Here is a 24,737-nt window from a genome sequence, read left to right on the forward strand (position 1 = left end):
ACGGTTTCCAAATGTAAAGTTTTTTTTGGGCCTAACCCTCAACATGGGCATTACTAAAAAAAATAATTACGGTTCTGTTGGTCCACAGACCCGATTCGTCTTATGCCCTTGTTCTCTGCTGCCATGGCAAGGCATAGATATGAGAATATAATGTGGTTTATGCATTTTAGTGACAATACACTGTTGTCTTCAGGGTGACCCTGAATTTGATGGGCTCCACAAACTTCGGCCCCTCATAAATCACCTTAACAAAAAAGTTGCAGATGTGTATACTACTCAGCAAAACATCTGTGTTGATGAGTCTCTTTTTAGTTTTTCTGGCCGCCTTGCATTCAAACAATTTTTCCCCAGCAAGCGTGCCAGATATGGGGTCAAAATGTATAATACCTATGAGAGGGCACCAGGCTATATATTTAATTTTTGGATTTATAAGGGAAAAGATAGTCACGTGATGCTCAGACTACATGGGAAGCAGTGGCAAGATAGTTTGGGACTTGTGTCACCCTTTTTCCATAGGGGGTACCACTTATACGTGGACAATTTTTATACAAGTGTGCTACTATTTAAACATTTATACAATCTTGGAATTGGCACCTATGGCACCATGCGACCTAATCATTGGGGCTTCCCCCAACGGCTTACAAATACCCGTCTAAGAAAGGGGGGGGGAAGTCTGCTTGAAAAATTATGAAATGCTCGCAGTGAAGTGGAAGGACAAATGGGCTGTTTTCGTCCTGTCTTCCACTCATGCAGACATGACCATCCAAATTGCCATGGCAGCTGGCTTTGTTGAGAAGCCCCTCTGTGTCCACGACTATAACCTTAAAATGGGAGGGGTGGACTTCAACGACCAGATGATGAAGCCATACTTATTTTCCCAAAAAGCCAGATGCTTGTACAAAAATTGGCTCTGTGCAACTCTTTTGTGCTTTACAAAGCAACTGGACGAAGTGGATCCTTCCTAAAATTCCAGGAAGAGATCATCACAGCCCTTTTGTTTCCAGAAGGTGCTGTGGCCCCAATCCCCAACCCAGATACAGTGAGCCAGCTGCATGAGAGGCATTTTCCTGATGCCATTCCTGGTAACCCAACCCAAAAGACACCCCAAAAAAGATGTGTCTGTAGCAGACAGGGGATTAGGCATGGCACCTACTTTTTTTTTGTCCCTCCTGTCCTGGACAACCTGGTCTCTGCCTCAAGGACTGCTTCTGTTGCTACAATATACTAGTGGACTATTAGTATAGGGTACAGTCTAGGGCACATATATACACAGGGTCTCGAAAGATGCTAGGTAGTCAGGAAACTGGTTATCGCATTGTGAGAGACCCCACCATCTGGATGTTAGTTTTTTTTTTTTTTAAATTAAAAAAATCCCATAAAATATAAAAATAGTTGTCGAGTTACTTTTTTATTGGTAATGTTTTATTAAATTACTGTTTTATTGTTACTGCTTTATTGTTAACCATTGCTGTTTTCTTTGCAGGAATGCCATTCAGCTGCAGCATTGATCTGTTTATTCTGACAGCAACAGGATCTTGCTCTCAGAATATACGTAAGTGTGTGTAGCGCTGTTGGATGAGATTTTTCATCCGCAGGTAAAAAAGAACATTTGTGCTCAAGCATTGGGGCCTGGGGTGGCCAGTGGGTGGATTGTCCCTATGTTTCTGCATATATATTTTATAATATTTTTTGGCACAGATTTCAATAAAAAAAGTTGTTTCGTTACTGTTTTATTGTTAACTGTTGCTGTTTTCTTTGCAGGAATGTCATGCAGCTACAGCACTGATCTGTTTATTCTGACAGCAACAGGGGTCTTGCTCTCAGAATATATTTAAGTGTGTGCAGTGCTGTTGGATGAGATTTTTAATCCGCAGTTAAAAAAGAACATATGTGCCCAAGCATAGGGGCCTGGGGTGGCCAGTAGGTGGATCGCCCCTATGTTTCAGCATATATATTTTTTTTTAAAAAAATTTTGGCAGAGATTGCTTCATAGAGGAGTCTGTTATGTTCTGTTAGGCTGAAAGGAAAAAAAAACATTTCATGTGTGCCCACCATTAGAATTGGGTGGATGCAGGACGGTATATTCTTTTTTTTTTTTAAATCAAAAATAACGTTTATTAATGGTTAAGTCATGCATTTCCAAAATGACAAAGCATGTACAGAATGGTAGCAAAGACTTAATTATTAACAAACCAAACAACATAATGAAGAAAACCTTCCAGTGCCATCAATAAGACAAGAATTCAAGAGTCTCTGCAAAATTATAGAGAAAACACATTTCAATACAATCATATTGTAAGGCAATTGTGCGTATATTGGACAATAGGAGTATACCCAGAACAGTGGACCCACTGGAGATAGAGAGCACACCGCCCCCATCAGGCAATACCGGAGAGACATAAAGTGGTCTTGAGAAAGCGATAATCTAAGTATAATCAGAGGTAACTACAGCAGTCTGTGCATTAGTAATTCAAAAGGGGCCAGACCTGGAGTAACCGTGGGGGAAGTATCAGAGGTCCATCGCACCAGAATCGCCTTGTGTGCCTGGAACAAGGCCTTAGAAATGGCCTTTAGTATAAATGTATCTTGCGTTACTGAATCTAAAATACCCAAAAGGCACTACTTAGGATCCAGAATTAAGTTAGTTTTAAACACCAAATTAAGGGTAGTTACCACCTCCTGCCAATACCTTGTTTTGAACATCTCCGCAACATGTGTATCAGATCCCCATGGTCCCGCTTGCATCTGCCACACGGGGTCCTGACGTAGCCCCATCTTGTACAACTTTGCCGGACTGTAATGGACCCTAAGTAGAATATATAGCTGAGAAATGCGATGGGAAACCATCAAATAACTAAGATGTACTGAATGCAAGGCAGCCTCCCACTGGTCATCTTCAAAAGTCCCAACATCTTGTTCCCATTGGCCACCGGATCTACTAGGGTGTTTTTCCAAGTAATCTGTGAAAAGCATGCTATAACAACGAGAAATAAACCCTTTGGTCACCGTAGCAGATTGTAAGTAGTTAAACATAGGGGTAGGAGAAGGGTCATAGGCCCTGAGCCTTAACTGCATATTTTAGCTGCAAATAGTAAAATAGCATCATGGATGGTAGGTTATATCAAGACTGCAAGACATCAAAGGAGAGAAGCTGACCCTTGCTAAATATATGCTTCAAATGAGTGATACCATAGGCTTTCCATTTGGGAACATTGTAATTTGGCCAATTCTGGTAGTGTCGCATTATTCCATATGGAACTATAATCCGTATGGCCCGTTATCTGTTGCAAATACTTAACCTTAAGCCAAGTTCTTTGTATTTAGCAATATGTAGGGAAGGATTTATTAGGTTTACAAAAAGATTGAGCCTCAAGGCCCTCAGTTAAAGAGCCAGAAGCAGTGCAGTGCAACATCACCTTAATGGTAGAGTCATCAACCGGAGCCGAGTCAACACCTCCCTGTACAATTCCTTTATAAAAATGTTACAGCTGACTAGCAAGGTAATACAACTATGGGTTAGCCAACGCTATCCCCCCTCTGTCCTTGGGACGTTGCAATTAGAGATGAGCGAATCGAACCAGGCGAAGTGGAATTCGATACGAATTTCAGGAAAAATTCGATTCGCGTCGAATCCGAATATTAGCCTACTTCGGGTGCGCGAATCGGATTTTTCCCGATCAGCCGGCAAAAGTGTCCCTGCAGAGAGCTCCGCTATTTCTGACAGTTCTCTGACAATTCCTTCACATGTACAGCGGTTGAAACATTGTATCTATTTGTTTCCATTTAGGATACAGATGTTTTTATTCTGAAACAGATACAATGTTTCAACCGCTGTAAATGTGAAAGTCAGAGAACTGTCAGAAATAGAGGAGCTCTGCAGATACACTTTTTGCCGGTTTGGAATTCTTCTTATTTTCATCCTACTTCTTCTTCTTCTTCTTCTTCATCCTCATCCTCAGAAGAAGAGGATGAGGATGAAGAAGAAGAAGAAGAAGAAGAAGGAGGATGAAAATAAGAAGAATTCCAAGCCGGCAAAAAGTGTATCTGCAGAATAGAGGAGCTCTGCAGATACACTTTTTGCCGGCTTGGAATTCTTCTTATTTTCATCCTACTTCTTCTTCTTCTTCTTCCTCTTCATCCTCATCCTCATCCTCTTCTTCTTCTTCTGAGGATGAGGATGAAGAAGAAGAAGTAGGATGAAAATAAGAAGAATTCCAAGCCGGCAAAAAGTGTATCTGCAGAGCTCCTCTAAGTGTATCTGTAGAATAGAGGGGCTCTGCAGATACACTTTTTGCCGGCTTGGAATTCTTCTTATTTTCATCCTACTTCTTCTTCTTCTTCTTCTTCCTCTTCATCCTCATCCTCTTCTTCTTCTTCTGAGGATGAGGATGAAGAAGTAGGATGAAAATAAGAAGAATTCCAAGCCGGCAAAAAGTGTATCTGCAGAGCTCCTCTAAGTGTATCTGCAGAATAGAGGAGCTCTGCAGATACACTTTTTGCCGGCTTGGAATTCTTCTTATTTTCATCCTACTTCTTCTTCTTCTTCTTCCTCTTCATCCTCATCCTCATCCTCTTCTTCTTCTTCTGAGGATGAGGATGAAGAAGAAGAAGTAGGATGAAAATAAGAAGAATTCCAAGCCGGCAAAAAGTGTATCTGCAGAGCTCCTCTAAGTGTATCTGCAGAATAGAGGAGCTCTGCAGATACACTTTTTGCCGGCTTGGAATTCTTCTTATTTTCATCCTACTTCTTCTTCCTCTTCATCCTCATCCTCATCCTCTTCTTCTTCTGAGGATGAGGATGAAGAAGAAGAAGAAGTAGGATGAAAATAAGAAGAATTCCAAGCCGGCAAAAAGTGTATCTGCAGAGCTCCTCTATTCTGCAGATACACTTAGAGGAGCTCTGCAGATACACTTTTTGCCGGCTTGGAATTCTTCTTATTTTCATCCTACTTCTTCTTCTTCTTCTTCATCCTCATCCTCATCCTCAGAAGAAGAGGATGAGGATGAAGAAGAAGAAGAAGAAGAAGTAGGATGAAAATAAGAAGAATTCCAAGCCGGCAAAAAGTGTATCTGCAGAGCTCCGCTAAGTGTATCTGCAGAGCTCCGCTATTTCTGACAGTTCCGTGACATTCCCTCCATACAGCGGTTGAAACATTGTATCTATTTCTTTCCATAAATGGAAACAAATAGATACAATGTTTCAACCGCTGTATGGAGGGAATGTCACAGAACTGTCAGAAATAGCCTATTTCTGACAGTTCTGTGACATTCACTCCATACAGCGGTTTCAGAAATAGGCTATTTCTGACAGTTCTGTGACATTCCCTCCATACAGCGGTTGAAACCGCTGTATGGAGTGAATGTCACAGAACTGTCAGAAATAGGCTATTGCTGACAGTTCTGTGACATTCCCTCCATACAGCGGTTTCAACCTTCTCCTTCTCCTTCTTCTCATCCTTCTCCTTCTTCTCATCCTTCTCCTTCTCCTTCTTCTCATCCTTCTCCTTCTCCTCATCCTTCTCCTTCTTCTCATCCTTCTCCTTCTCCTTCTTCTCATCCTTCTCATCCTTCTCCTTCTTCTCATCCTTCTCCTTCTTCTCATCCTTCTCCTTCTTCTCATCCTTCTCCTTCTTCTCATCCTTCTCCTTCTCCATCTTCTCATCCTTCTCCTTCTCCTTCTTCTCATCCTTCTCCTTCTCCTTCTTCTCATCCTTCTCCTTCGTCTCATCCTTCTTCTCATCCTTCTCCTTCTTCTCATCCTTCTTCTCATCCTTCTCCTTCTTCTCATCCTTCTCCTTCTTCTCATCCTTCTTCTCATCCTTCTCCTTCTTCTCATCCTTCTTCTCATCCTTCTCCTTCTTCTCATCCTTCTTCTCATCCTTCTTTTCATCCTTCTCCTTCTTCTCATCCTTCTTTTCATCCTTCTCCTTCTTCTCATCCTTCTCCTTCTTCTCATCCTACTTCTCATCCTTCTCCTTCTTCTCATCCTGCTTCTCATCCTTCTTCTCATCCTTCTCCTTCTCCTTCTTCTCATCCTTCTCCTTCTTCTCATCCTTCTCCTTCTTCTCATCCTTCTCCTTCTTCTCATCCTTCTTCTCATCCTTCTCCTTCTTCTCATCCTTCTTCTCATCCTTCTCCTTCTTCTCATCCTTCTCCTTCTTCTCATCCTTCTTCTCATCCTTCTCCTTCTTCTCATCCTTCTTCTCATCCTTCTCCTTCTTCTCATCCTTCTTCTCATCCTCCTTCTCATCCTTCTCCTTCTTCTCATCCTTCTCCTTCTTCTCATCCTTCTCCTTCTTCTCATCCTTCTCCTTCTTCTCATCCTTCTCCTTCTTCTCATCCTTCTCCTTCTTCTCATCCTTCTCCTTCTCCTTCTTCTCATCCTTCTCCTTCTCCATCTTCTCATCCTTCTCCTTCTCCTTCTTCTCATCCTTCTCCTTCTCCTTCTCCTTCTTCTCATCCTTCTCCTTCTTCTCATCCTTCTCCTTCTTCTCATCCTTCTCCTTCTTCTCATCCTTCTCCTTCTTCTCATCCTTCTCCTTCTCCTTCCTCATCTCCAAGGGCATTTAAATTAAAGGTACAGTGTTCTGCACTAATTTAAAGGCTCTCTGAAGCCTAGAAACCCTTTTTATAAGTTAACTTCGTAGCGAATAAATTCGCATCGAATCAAATTTCTTCCTGAAATTCGGCGAATCAGCCGAATCGAATTTTTGAATAATTCGCTCATCTCTAGTTGCAATTGCTCCAGCTGAAGCTGAGGTGAACAACCTTCCCAAGCATTGAGCAAAAAATTATATTTATAATTGCAAATGTGTTTAACGGAATCATGACTGGGGAATTAAGAAGAAAGTATAACAAGTGGGGCATAAATATCATTTTGATAAGATTAGCTCTACCTGCCAGAGATAACCAGAATTTGGACCATATCTTGACCTTATCTTTAAAGCGAGTCAACAAAGGAGCTACATTGAGTTGACAATCTAGTAAATTGTCACTGATAAGGATACCTAAATATTTGAAGGAGGTTGTAATCACCACTGGACAGAAAGTAGACACCATGGGATCCACAACCCTGTCCAGCGGCAACAGTGCTGATTTAGCCCAATTAATGACTAGTCCCAAATAATTGCCAAACTGTGTCTCCAAGCAAAAGCAAAACATCATCAGCATATAGCAATATTTTTTCTTGAGTACTATACTAAAAACCCACTATATCTATGCTGGCCCTAATACATGCCGCCAAAGGCTCAATAGACAGTGCAGGGAAAGGGGGCATCGCTGACGGGTGTCTCTGGCCAAATGAAAATTTGAGAAAATAGCCCCTCCCTGTCTAATCGTGGCACAAGGAGAATGATATCAAAGCTTCACCCATTTTATAAACTGGTCACCAATACCAAATCTCTCAAGAATGCCAAGGGTGGTATATTCTAATGGTGGGCATACCACACACTTTTTCTGGTAGAGATTTCTCCTCTTTTTTTCATTCAGCCCACAGGCTGCATAAAAAAGAAAAAGAGCATAGCATATATACCCAACAAGGACCAGCAATATGCAAGTGCTGCCGCAGACATCATCCTGGTATGGTTTTTTTCAGCCGGCGATCAGCTTTCATGTATATGCAATCCTAGTGGTTAATTGCTTTTACAGGATTGCTTTTACAATTAGCGGGAGGAGATGTCCCCCCCTCCACTGCCTTCCACAGCTTTCTCGGGCAGTCCCGTGCCATCGGGGGAACCTGAGAATGCAGCCAGTTTTTCTGCCAGCTGACCATAGAGCTGATTGGAGACCGGAATTGCGTTAATCATCTCTATAATCTAAGAAACAGGAAGATCTCTTGGTGAGGTCAGATGATGTAAGGGCGAAGGTGATATCTAGAGTCTAATAGACCTCAGATTTTTCAGAAAAAAATACCTGTCACTGCCTATTGCTGACACAGGGGATAATTACATTCCCTGTGATAACAATAAAACTGATTTAAAAAAAAATGAAAGGGACAGTGTGAATATAATTTAAAAAAATTAAAAAAAAACAAAAATGAAAGCCCCCACGTGCAACTGCATACGCAAGCATTGGCCCTGAACTGGGTATGTAAAGAACAGTTGCAACATGCATGTGAGGTATTGCTGCGAATGTCAGATCGAGGGCAGTAATTCTAGCACTAGACACTCCTGTGTAAATCTAAAATGGAAGCCTGTAAAGGCTTTTAAAGCGGTGACAATGGATATTAAAAATTTATGCAGTTTGTTAACGTTGCACAGGGTGTGCACAGTTTTAAAGCATGTCATGTTTGGTATCTATTTACTCAACATACCATCATCTTTTATACTTTACTAAACACTTGTCTAATATATTGTGTTTTTATGCATTAAAAGTAAAAAAAGTGTATTTTTTTCAACAAAATATATAATGTTTTGGGGGACAAAGCAATTTCCTAGAAAAAAAAAAAATTTGTTTCATGTGAACAAAAAGTGTCAGAAAAGCTTGGTCTTTAAGTGGTTAGAAGAGTGAGTGATGTGTGGCATAAGCTTCTAATGCTGGGCATAAGATACCCCCTCCCCCAAAAATGACTCCTTTTTGGAAAGTAGACACCCCAAATTATTTGCTGAGAGGCATGCTGAGTCAATAGAAGAATTAATTTTTTTACCACAACTTTTTGGAAAATTACCAAAATGCTGTTTTTTTTTTTTTTTTTTACACAAAGTTGTCGCTTAAATGATGTATTGCTCATATGGGTATATGTGGAATTACTCCCCAAAATACATTCTTCTCCCGAGTATGGGAATACCACACATGAGAGACTTTTTTGCAGTCTAGCCAAGTACAGGACCCCAAAATCCAATAAACACCTTCAGGCTTTTAAAGGGCTTTATTTCCTCATTACACTTCTTGACTACCTTGGAAAAGCCAGAATAGTAGAATTCACCAACAAATGACCCCTTTTTGGAAAGTAGACACCCCAAGAAATTTGATAAGAAGCATGGTGGGTATTTTGCAGATCTCGTTTGCTGCCAACAGTTTTTGGAAAATGAAGAAAGAAAACAAAAACATATTTTTTCTTTTTTTTACAAGAGTATATTTGGGGTTTAACCACTTGCCTACTGGGCACTTTTACCCCCTTCCTGCCCATGGAAACTTTCAGTGATGTCGCACTTTGAATGACAATTGTGCGGTCATGCAGCACTGCACTCAAACTAAATTTTTTATAGTTTTTTGAGACAGATAGAGCTTTCTTTTGGTGGTATTTAATCACCACTGGGTTTTTAATTTTCTGCTAAACAAACTAAAAAAAGACTTAAAATGTTGAAAAAAAAAGTTTTTTCTTAGTTTCTGTTATAAAATGTTGTACTAAACTTCACTGATGTGCACTAATGAGGCAGCACTGACCGACACTGATAGGTGGCACTGATTAGCGGCACTGATAGGCTTCACTGACTGGCACTGATAGTTGGCACTGAAAGGCAGCTCTGTAGGGCACTGATATGTGGCATTGATGTGCACTGGTAGGCACTGATATGTGGCATTGATGTGGCACTGATGGGCACTGGTATGTGGCATTGATAGGCACTGGCAGGTGGCACTGATGGGGCTACACTGATCATCAGGGTACTGATCATTGGTACTCTGATGATCAATGTGGATGTCCCCTCTGAGGAATGCCGCTTACCGGCTCTCCTCTCCTCACGCACTGAGAAGAGGACTGCCTATAACCGGCATTTCCTTGTTTACATTCGATCAGCTGTTATTGGACACAGCTGATCACATGACAGAGCCTGTGTCATCTGCTCTTTACTGTGATCGGTGATCCGCTGTGTCCCAGGGACATAGTGCACCACCAATCGCCGCGCGCCCCTTCGGGCACGCATACACAATTAGAGTGGCAGGACGTCACAAGAGAGCCGCGGCCCGCCCTTCATTTACTTATATGGCGGACGAGAAGCGGTTAAAGCAGTTGTAAACCATTGCATATTCCCAATGAAGGGACTAATCTCAGGTGATACACAGAGATGAAACAAATCCTCCTACATAAGTTGTATCTATTTATCTGCGGCCCTCTCCTCTCCACAGCAAAACTATTTTGCAAAAGTTATAAAAGCTTTAAAGATCAATTTGAAATAATATAATACTAAAGATATGTTATGTTTATAATACAATCCATAGTTCTGTGGTTGTGTAACCTTTAATCCTCATTTTTTTCTTAAAGGTAGGGGAGACCTGGCCTTCACCACGTGATCCCTGTACTTCCTATGGCTGTATCAAGTCAAATGGACAGATTTTTTCTACGCTTATAAATAAGACATGTGAAACTTTGACACCAGAGGACTGTGGAAGTGTAAGTCATGTTGACATACAGTACATATACTGTATTTTGTGATAACTAGCAATTTAAACGTGTGGTATTGTACAGCATAAATGAAGACCATGTTAGAATTTGATTATGTGGTCTATAGGTTATATTCTTTGTAGTTGCATCCTATTTATTAAGAAACAGATTTTTGCTTCTGGAAATAAAGAAATATATTCATTCTGAGAGAAAAGTATTAAAGGGACTGCATTTTTGTTAAAGTGGTAGTAAACTGCTGCTGAAAAAAAAAAAGGTCCCCCCGCAGGGTAAAGCCTAATTTTGTACTAGTATGCACCGCATACTAGCACATTATGACAGACTCTCCAGCAGCGCCCTGTCACCGCTGACAGGGAATCCATCTTCACCCTGTCTTCTTCTGGATTCGCTGGCTGCAGCCGCTTTAATGGGTGAGCCGCAATGATGTCACTCCCATGCATGCATACAGGAGTCACTGTTCACAGCACAGGGTTCTGTAGGTATGCCACAGGTATGATATCACCAGCAGCTGCACAGGTAAATATCTCCTAAACGGTGAATGTTTAGGAGATATTTACAGTACCTACAGGTAAATCTTTTATTATTTACTTCCACTTTAAGAGGCTAATTATTTGCCAAAAAACATGCTATGTCAGTCACAGAACAAACCAAATGAAAAGGAACAAATAAAGAACAAGTAAAACAGGAGATGATTTCACAAAATAAAAAAGATATTAAAGAAAACTGTGCTTCTTTTCTATAAGCCCATACCACTTAAAGTGCACCTATGGGCACATTAAGTGAATTGAAATAACCTAGTGTTTGTAAAAACCATTGTGCCCCTCACACACAGGGGCATTCAGCTGCTCATGCGTCCTTTCTGGAATTTTAGTGCTCCTGGGAGGGACAGCTGCAGCATCCAGCCCTGCTGCCTGTCAAAGTCAGGCTGTAGCTGGACAGGGCTGAACTCTGTACTGAGTGGTTTCAGCGATTAGGGCCCAAGCGTTCATGGATGAGTGCCTGGAATTCAGAAGCTCTGCCAGCCTGTCCATTTGGTTCAAGGCCCTAACCACTGGTACCACTCTGTACAGAGTTCAGCCCTGTCCAGCAACAGCCTGCTATATACTTTAACACTCTGCAGGCAGTGGGGCTGGATGCTGCACCTGTCCCTCCTGGGTACACTAAACTGCCAGGAGGGACACACCTAGCAGTTTTACTAGCTATTCTTAACCAGGGGAACCCTAGGGTTCCTCCAAGGGTGGCTAGGGGTTCCTTTCTGTTAATCTACCCAACTGACCTACCTATCTGATCTCTCACCTGACGGTGCCTGCTTAGTGTAAGAGGGATTTTCCCACTGACCCTCAATGGACTAGTCTCACTAGGGGTTCCCCAAAACATGAAAAATATTTCAAGGGTTCCTGTGGGGTAAAAAGGTTTGGAATGGCTGAGCTCGACACTTCATGTTCAAGGAGCCTTAAAGTGAAGCTCTAGGCTACACTTGTTTTTGGAATTTTGAACGTTGTGTGGAAGGGTTAAACTTCCTCTTTTGTTTTCATTGCTGTCTGCATTGGGTAGATTAACTATTTTGTATTGGTGACCATTGTCACCAAGAAGGAAAATTAGGGGAAATCCAAAATTGGTGAGTTGTCACAAGAACAAGAGGTGGGCAGATATTATCCAATGGAAGACATCTGTTCCAAAGAGAGATGTCCAAAGGGAATTCCTCTCATTCTGGGAGATTTCCACTAACTTCCTGTTGTGTGTCTGTGACAGGAGGTTAAGGGAAATTTCCACAAAGGTATACTGACAGCAAAAAAAATAACCCGGCAGAGGTTTTAACCAAACAAAAAAAACATTTTCTTTCTTTTCCTTCCACATTCCACAGAGATTGAGTTAAAGGATAAGTTCACTTTAAAAAGAAAAAAAAAAATAATATATGCACATTTTTTCAGGTATAAAAAATGTGCAAATATTATTATAAATGCACTTTTTTTTGCAGGTATAAAAATTTACATTTTTTTATTATTATTATTTTTTTTGGAGCCTGTAAAGCATTGAACCAGCAAACAGCAGATCACTGGTGGCATGCAGGTGTCCAGAAGACTGTTAGTTTAATCTGTGCACTCGTACCTCCTACGGACAGACAGTTTTACATTGACAAGAAGACTGAATGAACTGCCACAGCACTCCACAGCACTGCAGTAGTTCATTGAGAACTACAAGCCGACATCCGCAAAGGATGTTGGTACTTATTCATTCATTAATTCATTCACAGAACTCTGTGAATGAATGATGCAGCCGTGTGGGCGGAGATTTCAAAAACTGGCAGCCAGTACATGGAACTTAAACTACTGATGTCATGGGTAGGGATGGGTAATCGGGCAGCAGTTGCAGCAGTGGGAATATGTTGCATATTCCACCCTAAAAAGAGGTGGAACATGTAATATGTTCCAAAGGTGAACTTTAATGTAACCTGTGTGGCTATACTGCTGGGATATTTTCATGACACTCACTGGAACAGAAAGAAAGCCTCTTGAATAAGCTGCATAATGTCTTCAATATTACAGAACAAGTCCAGTTGAATGTAACAAACTACTAATGGATATTCAAGAAAAGGGAATTTGTACATAATTGGGTGATTTGAAGTAAATACAGCTTTACTGTACTAAATAAAAAAAATGTGCTCCTTTAGTATGTCAACCTCCATGTCTATTCATTGGTGGTGTCATCTTTTGTTTAGCTAGGTTTTATGTACACAGGCATCATATTTAAAAGCAGATCCAATGAAGTATGCTTTAATGGGAAATAGCTTGCTTCCAGGGTTCTTTGAATTATTCTTTGTTTGATTTGATGTACCTTTGAGTTGTTCTGAAATCATTCTGAGTTGCCTTTTTGCATATCAAATTGTATGAGGGAGAAGAGCAGTTTAGATGTAAACAGCACCCTTGCCCATTGACTTATCATTGATGGGACCAAAGTCTATAACTCTCTTGCACAAGAGTCATGACTGGTTGTTGGTGTTGTGGAGATGAAGATTAGAGACAAACATTGCTATCTTGCAATCAGGTAGCATAAAGCTGGCCATACACTGATCAAAATTCCCTGTTGAAGCAGCTGAATTTCTTTCAGTGTGTAGGCTGTCTCTGCTTGACGAATTTGATTGTTTAAGTGACAAGAGGCATGCTGGGAAAACTTTTGTCAATCAGCAGCTTCAGCAGTAATCAATGTACTCTTAAAGTGGGTATCCTGCTGTCGGAATACAGTATCCTGATAGGGTGATTCCTTCATCTATCTTGCTTGTGTAGATGTAGGAATCCCTTCATTTTGTCCTATCTACTGTCTGCTTAATAGTATAATTTACAGTAGAGCAAAAACTGTGCAGCTCTGACCAAAGTTGGATAATGTCCTTGTTATAGGTGTTGGTAATTTATATACCTCATTAAGACTGACTGAAAAACTCCTAGAGATTGCATCTCCCAGTACTGCCTTGTTGTTAGGACGTTGCTAAGACATAGCTAGCTGGTACTGTTCATTTCCACCTTCACAGGTGCAAGCTCTTTCTCTGATTCAGAGCCCCTCACATGTACTTTCTCTCTGTGCAGGAGCTCTTAGCTCTGCATTTGAGAGCTCACTCCACTAGTGAATGTGAACAGTAACAGCTGGGCATGTCTTAGCAACATCCTAGCAACAAGGTAGAATGGGGAGATGCAATCTCATGGAGTTTATCAGTCTGGCAGGTGCTTTATTCAACTTTGGTCAAAGCTGAACAGTTTTTTTTGTCTACAGACACCCCTTACCTGCATAAGCAGTTGTTTGGGAAAGGTGAACTATGCCCTTAATTCGTTTTTATTATCAGAATGTCCCTGCCGTGTGGGCATGTTGCTTTTACTGTATATGCTGAGGTTTAGGCTTGGGAGAGATACCCTGTATCTTCCTTAGTCTGCTCATAGCTTCAAATTCTGTTTCCTTGTGCTCTGCTTATATTATTTTAGTGTGCTGAAGGTTATATGCAAGTCATTTACGCAAATATAAAGTCTCTATTTTTTGTCTGTTAACAGGGCACCTTTCAACTAAGTGCAGATCACTGTTGCAACATATGCATACGTAAGTTTGTTGGATTTCTGTTAATGAGTACCTATTACCTAGTTTATACCATGTCAAGGCAGGCATTTTGTGAGTTTATACAACATTTTTCATAGTAGTTAAAGCCTATGTAAAAAAACAAACATATTTAGTACATTTTTTGAAATCACATATTTCCCTATTCAAGTTTTGAATTGTAGAATAAGGTTACTTGAGAGGGAGTACACTGCTTTTTTTTCAAACTGTAAGTCAAAGGGACTCAATTGGTATACTAATGTTTCCAAGAAAAAGTCTACTTGTTTTTCCTGCTGCCCACAGTGCCGGATGCTGCTCTGCTGCTGAGAAATGGTCTCCTGAAATCTGCTGGTACTCTGCAACTCTCAATGGTCCCGGAGCTGCTGGGGACCCAGGAGATTGACATTCCTGAAAGAGTCAGTTTCCTAGCAGACTTCGGGAGTCCTTTTCTCAGCAGCATTCAGCAGTGGGAGAGGCATAAAAAATAAGCATGTACACTCTTATTTTACAGGAAGACCTGTTTTCTGAAGCTTTATTATGGTGACAGGATCTGTTTAAGGGCTAGTTCACACTATAGAAATGCAGTCCAGATGTGTTCCAGATGCTTTTCTGCATGCACATTTTTAACGTATTTTTGTCGCGTTCCAGTGCATTTTTGAAGCGTTTTTGCTGTGTTCCAGTGCGTTATTGATGCATTCCAGTTCATTTTTTCTCCTCACTTTTTCTTCAATTCAAATAGGGACATGCGCATTCCACTGCATTTTTGATGCGTTTTACCACATTCCAGTACAGTTATGTGCAGGAAAAATGCAGTCTGTTCTACTTTTTTTCCGCATCTGGAATGCACTGGAACTGCAAGCACTGATGTGAACTATGACACTGACAAACATATAACCTACTTTCTGTGCATTTTGGATGCAGAAAAAAGTACACTGAAATGCATGTAGTGTGAACTGGCCCTAAAGCAAAGCTCCAGTAAAGAGCAGAACACACAGATTAGATGCATAAACTTGTAGCACTTTCCTAGTTATCTAGGGGGAGCTGTAATCCTGATTGTTAGAGAGGAGGTCTGAGTAGCAGCCTGGGTGTAATAGTCAGGAGTTCAAATTTGGGTCAAGAGCTGAGAGGCTCTGCAGACCAGTCCCTCTGGAATTCCCCCCTGCTCTTGAGCTTTGGAGGAAGGCTAAGATGCAGTGGGTGGATCTGAGGAGATGCTGGCTTGTACTCTTGAGGGATCCTAGCCTATCCACCAACAGGAGCCTTGGCAAGAAGCTAGGACAAGCCTTAAAAGTAAGTGAGCCTGCTCAGCTGCAGGAGAGTTCAGGTGGAAGACAGTGAGGAAGATGTGAGGGAGCCCAGATGGAGAGAAGGGCTCACCTAAAGGCAGCAGAGTTGGAAGGGAAGAAAACTCATAGCCTCATTGGCCCCCAGAGCAAGGACCACATGTACAGCAGGTAAGAAGCAGCCCAGCTAAACGACCTGGTAGCAGCCAGCAACCCATCAGCAGTACAGGAGAGGATCTGAGTGAGTACACCTGCATCCCCCTGGGTGCAGGGATAGGGGAAGGAGCACTCTGGTGGGCAACAAGATTTTCTACCTACTTGGGACTGTCCACTTTTAAAGTAACAGACATCAGATCCCCTGTTCAGGGATACCTTCAAATTGCTGAGTAAAGAAGAGGAGTTCATCTAGCACCTGGGGTGGTACATTAAGGAGATGCTGGCTATCTCTCCAACTGAGACTGTGTTGCAGTGAAGGCTTGTAAATAGTTCCAGGAAGGTGTCCTCAGTTCATCAGTTCCCTTGGGCACCCTAACCCTATCTGAGTTCAAATCCCCTAAATAAAAATAACAAAATCAAAGCTCAATGACTGATTTCTGACTTTGGATGCAAGTCTGTGAGAAGCAGGGGCGGACTGACCATTTGAAAACTTGGGCACTGCCCGAGGGCCCGGGGTCAGTAGGGGCCCCAATCAGATGCCCCTGGTACCTTTTCCATAGGCTTTTTTGAGTTTGGGCAAGGACACAGGGGCCCCATGATTCCCTATTGCCCGAAGGCCCCATGAGTTGTCAGTCCGCCCCTGAAGATGTGTGTTGCCTGGCTGTGCAGGACTATAGGGGGACCCAAATCTTCAGCCACTCCTAAGGGGGTAATGTTACAAACCTTTAGCCTGCATTCACACCTGAGCGAAGCATAAGATGAGCATATTTGGTGATTGGTGATGGTGATTTTGAAGTGTTTGTTTCAGATGTTTTACATATGTCTTGCATGTGTACCAAGCTTTGGGTGTTTGTTTCTTAGGCTGGACAGCCGTTTTATAGGAGAGGGATACTTCAGGCATAAAAACGTTTGTATTGTGTGTTAGCAGACACTCCCATCGAAGTCCATGAGTTATGAGCGTACAAACGTGAACATGGACAGTTAGAAAAAATGGGATTCTACATGTTGAGCATAGTCAGGTGTAGTAAAAGTAAATAGAAAACTGCTCAGGTAGGAATGGGGGCTTACTATTTATCTTGCAAAGAGTTTGCAATTCTGTTCAGCCAGTCTTTTGATTCATATACCTCTGCCTCGCTACTTAGCCAGGCAGGTGGCACCCATATTTTTTGGCTCAGCAGTTCAACTTTCTGTGCCAACCCTCTGCCCCCCGTGCTCAGTATAAAATAAATTGCCATCATCATCATCTCAGACCTTTGAGCAGGGGGAATGAGGTTCCCAATGTAAGATGTAAACTGATTCAGAAAGCATTTTTCTGGTTTTGCAGTACAGCAAAGAAGTGTAAATCATAAGACAGACTAAAAAAGAATTGCAAAAAAAATGTTAACCAATGGAACCCAGTTAGGAATAGGAAAAAGTTGTGTAAATCTTGCGTGAAAAAATAAGGGGTTTATTTATAAAGCAGCGAATGTGAATTTCACCAAACATTCACTGGTGGTCAGTCAGTCACTGCTATTCAAAACACACGCACCTAGAAGATTTACCTGCAACAAATGTTTGGTGATTGTTGGAAATATTGCTTTATATATCAGCCCCATAATTATGTGAAAATAAAACTAGTGGAATATTAAACAGATTGATTTTTTTTTTTTAGCTCCCAAGCCCTGCCGTCTGGTGCATAACATCACAATACTGAGCGTAAATGGCTGTGAGCTTCAAGAAGATGTTCCATACTGTACTGGTGTTTGCCTCTCAGTACCGTGAGTATTATAAATGGCTACATACTAGCCACGTTGTGATTTTACATTGTTTGCTTACATTAGTATCTTTTGTGGCTACTGAGGGATATACCTAACTGAAAGTGTCTGGAGTTTGGCTTTAAAGTATAAGAAGTAAGACAAACCTTTATTTCTAGTTTTATATAGAATGGAGAGGGATTACAACACTTGTCAGTTGTATTGCTGTCTGTTGACCCATTAAGGATAATTCACCCTCTCTATTTCTCCTGTTTACCATTATCATTGAAAGTGAAAGTGAAAGAAAATCCAATATTTTGGGTTGGCCATAGAAAAGTAATAGAGGGGAAATCTTACAATGGAGACACTGGGTCAAGGGTTATATCTATCCAAATGCTCTATGCAAAATGAAAAAAAAAAAGTTTTGCCTATAGTTTTACTTTAATTTGGCTACCTGAATTTGATATTTCACTTTCATGGGAAAAAAGTGTAGCAAATGTTGTATTTCAATGTTATTAAATCTACAGTACTGTAATTTTCTGGAAAATCAATGCAGTATGGCAATCTGGAGGCATTCTGTACATAGCTGGTCAACACTATGCCTCCAAAATGTAATTTCCTCCTTGTGTAATTGGTATAGTCATTTTCTTAGAAGTCTGCACTAAAAACAAGTCAGATTTAGGCAATTCCTATAATAGAAATGTACATTTTGGTGAGAAACGGCCCAAGGATTAATCACTTCTAAAGGGATGCAGACACTGCAGCTTTCTTTATTAGAACACAGAAAGTGCATCAGCTGATTATACTGAATCGGTTATTCCATTCAGAATGAGTATATGATCAGTCTGGTGAAACAAAGTTATTTCTTTACAGCAACAAAAAGGTAGAAATCTGCTATAAAGTTTGTTAGAATCCCTGAAATGTGCATGAATTACCTATGGGACATTTTTATTTTTTTTTTACAAAAGTAGAGTTCCTGTTTAATGCAAATTTGTGACATATTCTGTAATTACCAAATACAGAGACGTTGGATATCAAACGTTTTGGCATCTTCTAAGATCAAGCTTTTTTAATGTAGGCAATAATCTTTTAAAATGTTTTTCAGATATGCATATAAAACTGAGAAATGTATTGGAAACAGTTTAGTCAATAGAGAAGCTTAGTGCAAATCCTATAGTCATTGTAAAAGACAAATTCAGAAAGTAATGCAGGCCATATATGCGTCAAATTCTGAACTAATTTTCTTTAGAAAATCAAAAATTTTGTACGTTTTGTAATCCGATAGTGCCATCATTAATTTTAAAATTCAACCAACCAAAACTTTAATTTCATCTCATGTTGCTACAGAAAAGACACTTTGTGGCCAATAATTTTCTTTTCTTTCCAGTTCACAGCTCATGCTCATTTCTTTTTTAATTACATTTCTCACGCGATTCTTCCATCAATGATTAGAAATTAATTTGTTTTTCAAAAAATTTCCAACGTGCTCGATCACTCAGATTTGATGGGTGCTCAAAAATCGTCCGTTGCTGTGGCCCACTAATGGTGCAAAATTCGAACGAAAATTCTTAGAAAAGATTTTCACAAGAAAATTCTTTTGGAATTCGACCCGTGTATGGCTGGCTTAATATGAAAGTTTCATTTTCCCCAATATAGAGATTGCATGTTCAAAATAACAGAGAATGTTCAATAGTCTGGGAGAGTTGAGGTAAACAGTAGTGGTGTATTTCAAGTAAAAGTTTACCTTAAAAGTAAAAGAAATAAAGGATACATTTTGTGGACTTTTGCATGGTAGCTGTCATAGTATATTGGCTCTGTAGTAATGAAGGGGAATCATGGCGTGTTTCTAATTCTGGCGCTACATCCAGCAGAGAAAATCCCCCTTTCCCCGTACCATGCACTTCTCTCCTCCTTTCTCACTAAGACCAATACTGGGGATTATTATTCTTGTCACTGAAGTCAATGTTGGGGCTTATGTTTTTTTACCACTTTCTTTTTAGCATACCCCAAGCCTCCATAGCAAAGTGGAAAAGGTTTCACAGTACAAACTATACAAGTGTCACTCCCTTTATTAGCCATGCCCAGTGGATAGAGCTGCATTTTTCTTCTTTCGTTTTCCCAATCCCCTCAAGGTGTTGTCCTCATAACTATTTTTAAATGTTTGTAACTATGCAGAAGACAGCACCTCTGAGCTGCTTCATGGCAAGCAGGTTTATATGCTAAGTTCACTTTGCACAAAGTTTCTGCTTCTGTCCTCCCTCCACTCCCACCTTCAGCAGACACAATGCTTACTAACATGATTATTACTAATGGTTATGTTTGTGTATGGAGGGGGTGTTAAAAAAAATGATCCGCCATGGGTTTCAGACATGCTGGGAACTCCTTTGGGTGACACCAATGTAATCCTTACATGTAACAGAGAAAGTGGTTTCACCATCCTGGTTGGTGATAGTGTATAAACCACCTACTGACTGAACAAAATTACACACCTATATACTGTATGTGCATTTTATCTGTGTATTCAACTGTTTGCCTGGAGTTCAACTTTATAGCCCAGTTCTGGGCAAAAAATGATCCTCAGCTAGTGTTGAAAATAAAAAAGCATCTCTGGATGCAATACTCACCTCCTGTCTGGTGTTGTCCCCAGCAGTCCCTTTTCTCTGTCACGTTAACCTCAATCTTCCAGGTTAAATAATGCACAGTGTCATTCATCCTTGATGGGAGGACGTGCTGTGAGTTCAGGGTTTCATGGACCCTTCTCCTGAGGGGGCATTAATACAGCATTGCAGAGTACAGACTCTTAGGGGGTTATTTACTAAAGCTGGAGAGTGCAAAATCTGGTGCAATTCTGCACAGAAACCAATCAGCTTCCAGATATTATTGCCAAAGCTTAATTGAACAAACTGAAGTTAGAAGCTAATTGGCTACCATGCACAGCTGCACAATATTCTGAGTGCACCAGTTTTGGTAAAACTAGCCCTGTGTGTCATGATGCAGAGGGCGGGCTGTCATAGAGGACCATCGACTGATAAAGATGATTGGAATAGTACCCTGGGAGTCGCTTTACAAGCCTGAAAACTCCAGAAAAGGTAAGTATAAAAATTATAAAGCATAAAACACTGCTAAGGGCCTCCAAAGGTAAAGGGGGAGAATGGGGGGGGGGGGGGGGCAGAGCCTGGAGTTGGACGTAAAGTGATCCTGATAGCACAGGTTCATTGTTATGTACAACAAAATGAAAAAGACTGCATATACTTTTCTTTTCTGCTGCCTGTTTCTTGAAAATCTGCTGCTTCTCTGCTCTCCATCCTCTGCAAGTAAGCAACTGATTGGATGGGTCAAATACATGCTCTCCCTATAGCTCCTTGTGGTTCCTTTTGCTAGCTTCTACATTATTTAATTATATGTGAGCCGCTGGGAGAAACAATAGTGAGCGGTGAGGTAAGCAGGTATGCACACACCCAGGAGTGTGTAAATGCTTGCAGCAGTCAAAAGAGAAGTAAAGCAATGGCCTTTTTAAGAATTGGGCTATCGGAAATGTAATTACTTGCAGTCTTTGTTTAGGAGGTGTGTTATACATACATCCTGTGCTGACAAGGTCACTTAAGGCTTAGTTCACACTAGTGCATACAGTATGCCAGAGCAAATGCCTGTTTCCACACTTTTCTTTTAGCATATTCTGGTGTGTAGGGCAGCTGATTAATTTCAATGGGGTGCCCTATGCATGAGAAATGAGGAAAATAAGTCGCTGATCCTCTTCCAAGAATCACACTGCACTGAAACTGCTGCAGCACCATGCGTTTTGGTGCATGCGTTAGACATACAGTTGTGTTCAAAATAATAGCAGTGTGTTGCAAAAAAGTGAATAAAGCTCAAAATCCTTCTAATAGCTTTTATTTCCATACACACAAATGCATTGGGAACACTACACATTCTATTCCAAATCAAAACATGAAGAAAAATATATCAAATTTGTGTTGTTCCTCTAAAAAAATTGAAGAAAAGTGAATATTAGACTGTTCAAAAAAATAGCAGTGTTTGTATTCTTCTTACAAACTCAAACATTCACTATATAAACTGAAAAATGTTTGAAGATTTTGCTTTCCTTTGAATCACTTAATTAATATTTAGTTGTATAAGCGCTGTTTCTAAGAACTGCTGTACATCTGTGTTGCATGGAGTCAACCAACTTCTGGCACCTGTGAACTGGTATTCCAGCCCAGGATGATTGGACTGCATTCCACAGTTCATCCCTATTTCTTGGTTTTGCCTCAGAAACTGCATTTTTGATGTCACCCCACAAGTTTTCTATTGGATTAAGATCCGGGGATTAGGCTGGCCACTCCATAACGTCAATCTTGTTGGTCTGGAACCAAGATGTTGCATGTTTACTGGTGTGTTTGGGGTCGTTGTGTTGTTGGAACACCCATTTCAAGGGCATTTCCTCTCTGATGTATTCAAACTGATCCATGATCCCTGGTATGCGATAAATAGGCCCAACACCGTAGTATGAGAAACATCCCCATATCATGATGCTTGCATAACCATGCTTCACTGTCTTCACAGTGTACTGTGGCTTGAATTCAGTGTTTGCGGGTCGTCTGACAAACTGTCTCCGGCCACTAGACCCAAAAAGAACAATGTTACTTTCATCAGTCCACAAAATGTTGCGCCATTTCTCTTTAGGCCAGTCAATGTGCACTTGTGTGAACCTAACTTTAAGCTTCATTGAACTTTACATATTGCTGCCATGTATCTGCAACTGTATTTTCACTGAGCTACTTCTTTCTCTGCAGCGTTCCTATGTTACCTTCAGGCAAACCCAGCGAAGCCAATCGTTGTGTGTGTTGTGGTATACAGAAGTCAAGTATTAGAAGAGTGAAACTAAAATGTCCCACTGGAATAACAACTGACTACACCTATGAACACACTGACCAATGTGGTTGCAGCACTCTGCTTTGCCAGAATCCATAGTTTTTGAGATGTTTACTAATGGAAAAATGCACCTCTAGAAATGTAAATACAAAACTCATGCTGTTTGTTGCTTTTTATACATTTTCTATTCTTTAAGCTACTTTCTTGAAAGGACTGATTTTAAAGCTTGGGCTGTTATTCCATACTGCATCATTCAAGCATAGTCTAATGTGCGCTCTTTCACTGTGTGTTATAGTAATGCATCCTTCACAAGATCACAGATACTCCTCTCTCCAAAGTCTTTTGACTACTTTTATATGTAACATTATCTCCATGTAATCCTGAAATTAACAAAACCTTACCATTGCCTCACTTTCATAAATTGGTATCAGTGACAAAATTGATCTGTGAATAAGTGAGCATAAATGGTGAGCATTTACACTACATATTCACAATACATAATAAAATATGAATAGTTTCAATTTTTAGATTACTAAGAAATCAACACAAACCATATACACATGAAAAGTATACAACCACAGAACATGAAACCATGTTCCCAAAAGACTCAATACACATTTCGATTCCTTACCAGCCTAAATTTGTATGTGGACTAGATTGTCTACATAGGTAGTAGTTTTAGTTACTTGTGCTATGGATGTGCCCAATTTCTCTTGGAATAAAGCTACAATTACAAAATGTTTGCAATTTGTGTTGAAAAAAAAAAAAACACGGATGCTCACAAGAGCCAGCCAATGTTCTGGAAAATTGGCAACATAGATATGTGGCTGTTTTCTAGGGATCCCATCTTCCAACTGGGCAGCCTTTTAAAAGTCTTTGGCAATCTGTATGCTGTCACTAATGGCAGGCATGTGGTGGACAGGTACTCTGAGGCAGATGTGGGTTTGGATCTGGATCACACTGTTCACACAAACTTGACCTATTGGAAGTCAAAATTTGCCATATTGGGGGCTTCTAGAGTGCTATGAAGATTTTTAAATGTATTTAAAATGTTTAAAGGTACATAAATGCATGCTATTACTTTTAGTTTCAGCCACATTTTAATGCTACTATACGATCCCTTTGATATTTCAGATGTATTGTGTCCATGTTATGTTGCATATAGAGCTTTGGAGAGATTTTAGAGATTTTTCATTTTGAACGTTTCACATTCAATGCGCTAAAAACATAATAATGAAATTAGACTGCACCTAAATCATTTATTGGGATTGTGAAAAAATGCATAGATTTCAATGTTGTTTTTTTCAACATGTAATAAAAGTGACTGCTGCTGATATCAGACTCAAATGTTGCCTTCAGACCATTTGTGGTATACAATCCTTTATCTTCTATCTACTTTAGTTCTTTCTTTAAAGTGGTCCTAAAATGTATCACTGTTTGTTATGTTTATGTTTTGGATAGAGTGTCAAATGGCTAGAACTTAAGATTTTTATTGCTTTCTGACCATTGTTACCAGAACTAAAAGTGAGGAAAAATTTTAAATGTTGAGATGTCAATTATAACAGGGGGAACAGGACAGAAAAGGGGAAGTCTAGTGACCCACAATGCTTGTGCACGCAATTTATGAAGGAACTCGGCAGGTAGGTTGTTCCAGACCCCTTGGAGAACTAATCACAGATGTCCTGTGGATGTAGGCTACCTCATATCCTCTGTCTCTACATGTAATCCCAGACAGACTCGATGTTGAGTTCAAGGCTCTGTGGGGGCCAAACTATCAGTTCCAGGACCATGGTTGCCAAGCCCCCAAAGTGAATTTTACGAACAGGACCACAAAAATGTACAAACAGCGCCATCTTTTTATTGTGGCAAAAATCATGAAATTTACTGACAGAGCCACATTTTTACTGACACTTCAAAAAAGAACATAAAATGGCCATTTTAAGTGCAAATATCAATATACAAGCTATAAATGTGCATCTAGTGCTTTCAGCAATGTTTTTAAAATATAAGAAAAGTCAAAAAGCATATTTCTCCACTTCCATGAAGGTCAGGTTAATATAACCTAGCAGTTTGGTAATCTGTGTCCAGCTGGATAGATTTCACTTCAATTTCAGTCCCATAGACAATTAGCTACCACCACAGAAATTGAGGGGAAATCCCAGGATCCATAGAATAGAGGTCCCCTCAATTTCTGTTCTGAATTTGGATGGAATGGTAAGCAGGGCAAATGAAGGGTGAATCTTTCCAGCTGGAGCATAGAGACATGATTAAAAACTG

At 40.4% G+C, this 24,737-nt stretch overlaps 1 protein-coding gene across 1 annotated transcript; it reads left to right on the forward strand.

Annotated features, from left to right (window-relative positions):
* The first annotated feature begins 1,284 nt into the window (after positions 1-1,284).
* LOC149445615 (intestinal mucin-like protein) lies at positions 1,285-23,807 on the forward strand. The gene is made up of 5 exons (XM_089653501.1): positions 1,285-1,317; positions 10,202-10,330; positions 14,377-14,422; positions 17,507-17,612; positions 22,382-23,807. Exons 1-5 carry the CDS (start codon positions 1,285-1,287, stop codon positions 22,557-22,559), a joined length of 492 nt encoding a protein of 163 aa, XP_089509627.1. The 3' UTR covers positions 22,560-23,807.
* Positions 23,808-24,737: the final 930 nt, after the last annotated feature.

The sequence above is a fragment of the Staurois parvus genome, unplaced genomic scaffold (assembly GCF_062004578.1).
Source record: "Staurois parvus isolate SC_StPar_1 unplaced genomic scaffold, SC_StPar_1.0 ptg000715l, whole genome shotgun sequence".
NCBI classification, from domain to species: Eukaryota; Metazoa; Chordata; class Amphibia; order Anura; family Ranidae; genus Staurois; species Staurois parvus.

What these genes read in the sequence shown, in the direction of transcription:
- LOC149445615 (XM_089653501.1), top strand. Translation starts at nt 1,285, where the DNA reads ATGCTAGGTAGTCAGGAAACTGGTTATCGCATT. An exon ending in CTGTTGCAACATATGCATAC is followed by an intron (nt 14,423 to 17,506) that starts GTAAGTTTGTTG and finishes TTTTTTTTTTAG; the next exon opens with CTCCCAAGCCCTGCCGTCTG. An exon ending in GGTGTTTGCCTCTCAGTACC is followed by an intron (nt 17,613 to 22,381) that starts GTGAGTATTATA and finishes CTTTCTCTGCAG; the next exon opens with CGTTCCTATGTTACCTTCAG.